Genomic DNA, 2989 nt, shown 5'->3' on the forward strand with positions numbered 1-2989 from the left:
CTCCCTTTGCCCCCAGAGCTGGCACTTGCCAGGCAGCGTTGCCCTCGGACCCTGTGGCCAGCCCTGCTGGCTGCTGCCTCTGCCATATGTGCGCTGGTCTTTATTGTCCCCTTCTACTGCCTTCCTCCTGTCCTTTCTGTTGGGAGACGGTGGCAGACTGTGCTGTCACCTCAGCACCTGTGTCCCCCGCTGTGTCCTTGGCAAGGTGCCTTTCCTTTCCCCACCCGCTGCCCGGCAAGGTCCTTACCCTTCCCTGCCTCCCGTCCTGCCTCAGCCTCCTAAGCAGGCTGGGGAAGGCAGGCTGAGGCGGGGATGGGTTTGCTGGCTGGAAACGCCTCGGGGGGGCAGCAGGCCTGAAGACAATGCTGGCACCAGGACAGCTGGGGATGGAGGGCTTGGGAACAGACGGGGACTGGAGACTGGGAGGTTTCTAACCGCCGAGCAGCGGGAACGGCACGATGGGAAAGGACTGGCCCGCTTTGATCATCGGCTGGTTGGCATGGTGTGGCGTGGTGGCTGGGGGAGAGCGTCCCCTCACCTGCCACTGGTGTGGCATCTTTAGGGGCACAGCTGAGCTGCCATCGGGTCCTGGGTCTCACCAGGCTCCCGTGGGGGAGGAGGAGTTTGTGCCACCTCCGGGCTCTGTTGCAGCTCCTGGCGAAGCAGCGAGCACTGCCGAGGCCGTGGGGTGGGAGCAGGCTGAGTGTTTTGCCTGCTGGGAGCAAGGATGCTTAAGATCTTCGCCCTGCCAGGAGGAGCACCCGGGAGGGGGCAAGCAGGCCGACAGCTGTGACTCAGGGTCTTGTTACGTGGCAGCAAAACCCCGCTGGGGCTGTTCCGGGCATCCCTGGGTGGCCGGACACCCTCGGCAACCTCCCGATGCGTTCGGGGAAACCCAGGGAAACCAGGCAGACCAGCCATGTGCTGCGGCTGGGGCCGCACCAGAGCTGGGCTCCTCCCCGGAGCCAGGCAACCCACTGGCCGACTCTTGTCCCACGGGGCTCTCGGGGCTCAACTTTCAGCTTTGTCCTCGTCCCCAGGTGCTGTGACAAGAGATTGTGGACAAAGATAGATTTGAGCAGGTGCAAGTCCATCACCCCCCAGGCGCTGAGTGGCATCATCAAAAGACAGCCGGTCAGCCTCGACCTCAGCTGGACCAATATCTCCAAAAAACAGCTTACGTGGCTCGTCAACAGGCTGCCAGGTGAGCGTGGGCTTGGGAGGGGTCCCCGCCTCTGCCACCAGCCTGCTCCGAGGCTTCCTGACGGCTGGACCACAGCGAGAGACAGGCTCTGCAGCCTGGTACCTGCCAGCAGGAAAACTCCTAGGTGCCTGGATCCCGTCACCCAGCAAGCAGCCGATAGCGATGTGGTTTCCTGCTGCTGTGTGTTAACCTCTCCTTCAGAGAGCCCGGCTCCCTGTCCCACCCCAGGCAGGGAGGGGAGCTGCTTCCTCCTGTGCCTGGAGGAAAAGGGTTGAGATGAGGGACGCCTCGGAGCTGACCAAGCCTGTCTGACTTGTTACCTCTCTCCCTTCTCCCGGCAGGCCTGAAAGACCTCATCTTAGCGGGCTGTTCCTGGTCTGCGGTCTGTGCTCTCAGTACCTCCAGCTGCCCCCTTCTCAGGACCCTCGATCTTCGGTGGGCAGTAGGAATCAAGGACCCTCAGATCCGGGACTTACTCACGCCTCCGACAGACAAACCCAGTAAGCTGTTGCCCAGGCTGCCACGGGGCGAGGCTGGGGTGGTGGGGAGTTGGAGGAGGGTGACGGTGCTGGGTGCAGAGCGGGGAGGCAGTGCCAGAATCCAGAATGCCCCAACCCAGCAGGGCGGATAGTCCGCGCTCAGCTTCTCCTCTCCCTTTGCAGGTCAGGACAATCGCAGCAAACTCCGCAACATGATCGATTTCCGGCTCGCCGGCCTGGACATCACCGACGCCACGCTGCGGCTGATCATCCGCCATATGCCCCTGCTCTCCCGCCTCGACCTCAGCCACTGCAACCACCTTACGGACCAGTCAGCCAACCTCCTCACGGCCGTGGGCTCTTCCACACGCAACTCCCTCACCGAGCTCAACATGGCAGGTGGGTACGCCGCTCTGGGTGGCCCGGGCTGGCCTCCCCGGGCCCTGCTGGACCGAGGGTGGCCTGGCTGGACTTGCCGTCGAAAAGCGGCTTCCTCCTCCCCGCCTGCCCTCCCAGCCTGACATGGGAGCTCAGCTCTGGCTTCGCGGAGGCGTTGCAGCTCACTCTTCCTCTCCATCTCCCCCCAGGCTGCAATAAGCTGACGGACCAGGCCTTGCTGTACCTGCGCCGCATCTCCAACGTCACTCTAATCGACCTGCGAGGTTGCAAACAGATCACCCGCAAAGCCTGTGAGCACTTCATCTCGGACCTGTCCATCAACAGCCTCTACTGCCTGTCCGATGAGAAGCTGATCCAAAAAATCAGCTAGAGACCCTCCCCGGGGCAGACTGAGGAGAAGGAAAAGAGCCCATCCCACCCCTCTCGGAGAGCCGCTCCTCCACATCCCCACCTTGCCATCTGTGTCCTGCCGCTGCCTCCCACCTGACTCGGCAGGCAGGGCCGCTGCTGGCCTCGCTCCACCGTCCTTCCTCCTCCTCCCCCGGGACTTCTGCCGATGAAGATGTCCCGCCAGGCTGGCCAGTACCAGAGGAGGAACGGGCAAATGGCAGGGAGCCTCAGCCCAGAGGCTGGCTGCTCCCAAGGCGGAGGTTGTAATAAGAGATCTCTGTGCAGAGAAATGGGGCACCCTCTTCCCCCAGCTTTTCCCCTCCTCCCCGTCATCTCCTTGCCTTGAAACACTTGTCACTTCCCCCGTTAGCACAAAGCTTGAGGGTCAAGGTCTCTCCAAGGAAGCGGGAGCAGAGCTGGAACAAAACGTACCCCCTCCGGGCCACCACCAGCTCGTTGCTTGCCCTGCGCTCTCAGCCCCCTTAACGATTTCCCTTGTCCGGCTGCAGGGGCTGTG

General features: G+C 62.9%; 1 protein-coding gene across 1 annotated transcript in view; it reads left to right on the forward strand.

The window, feature by feature from the left end:
- Positions 1-2967, forward strand: part of KDM2A (lysine (K)-specific demethylase 2A) — a 49314-nt gene extending 46347 nt beyond the window's left edge. Inside the window, exons 17-20 of the mRNA XM_009334607.1 lie at positions 1041-1204; positions 1546-1704; positions 1867-2082; positions 2271-2967. Of these exons, the coding sequence (XP_009332882.1) occupies positions 1041-1204; positions 1546-1704; positions 1867-2082; positions 2271-2452 (721 nt within the window). The 3' untranslated portion in view covers positions 2453-2967. The remainder of the gene's footprint in view (positions 1-1040; positions 1205-1545; positions 1705-1866; positions 2083-2270) is intronic.
- The last annotated feature ends 22 nt before the right edge of the window (positions 2968-2989 follow it).

The sequence above is a fragment of the Pygoscelis adeliae genome, unplaced genomic scaffold (assembly GCF_000699105.1).
Source record: "Pygoscelis adeliae isolate BGI_AS28 unplaced genomic scaffold, ASM69910v1 Scaffold171, whole genome shotgun sequence".
NCBI lineage: Eukaryota > Metazoa > Chordata > Aves > Sphenisciformes > Spheniscidae > Pygoscelis > Pygoscelis adeliae.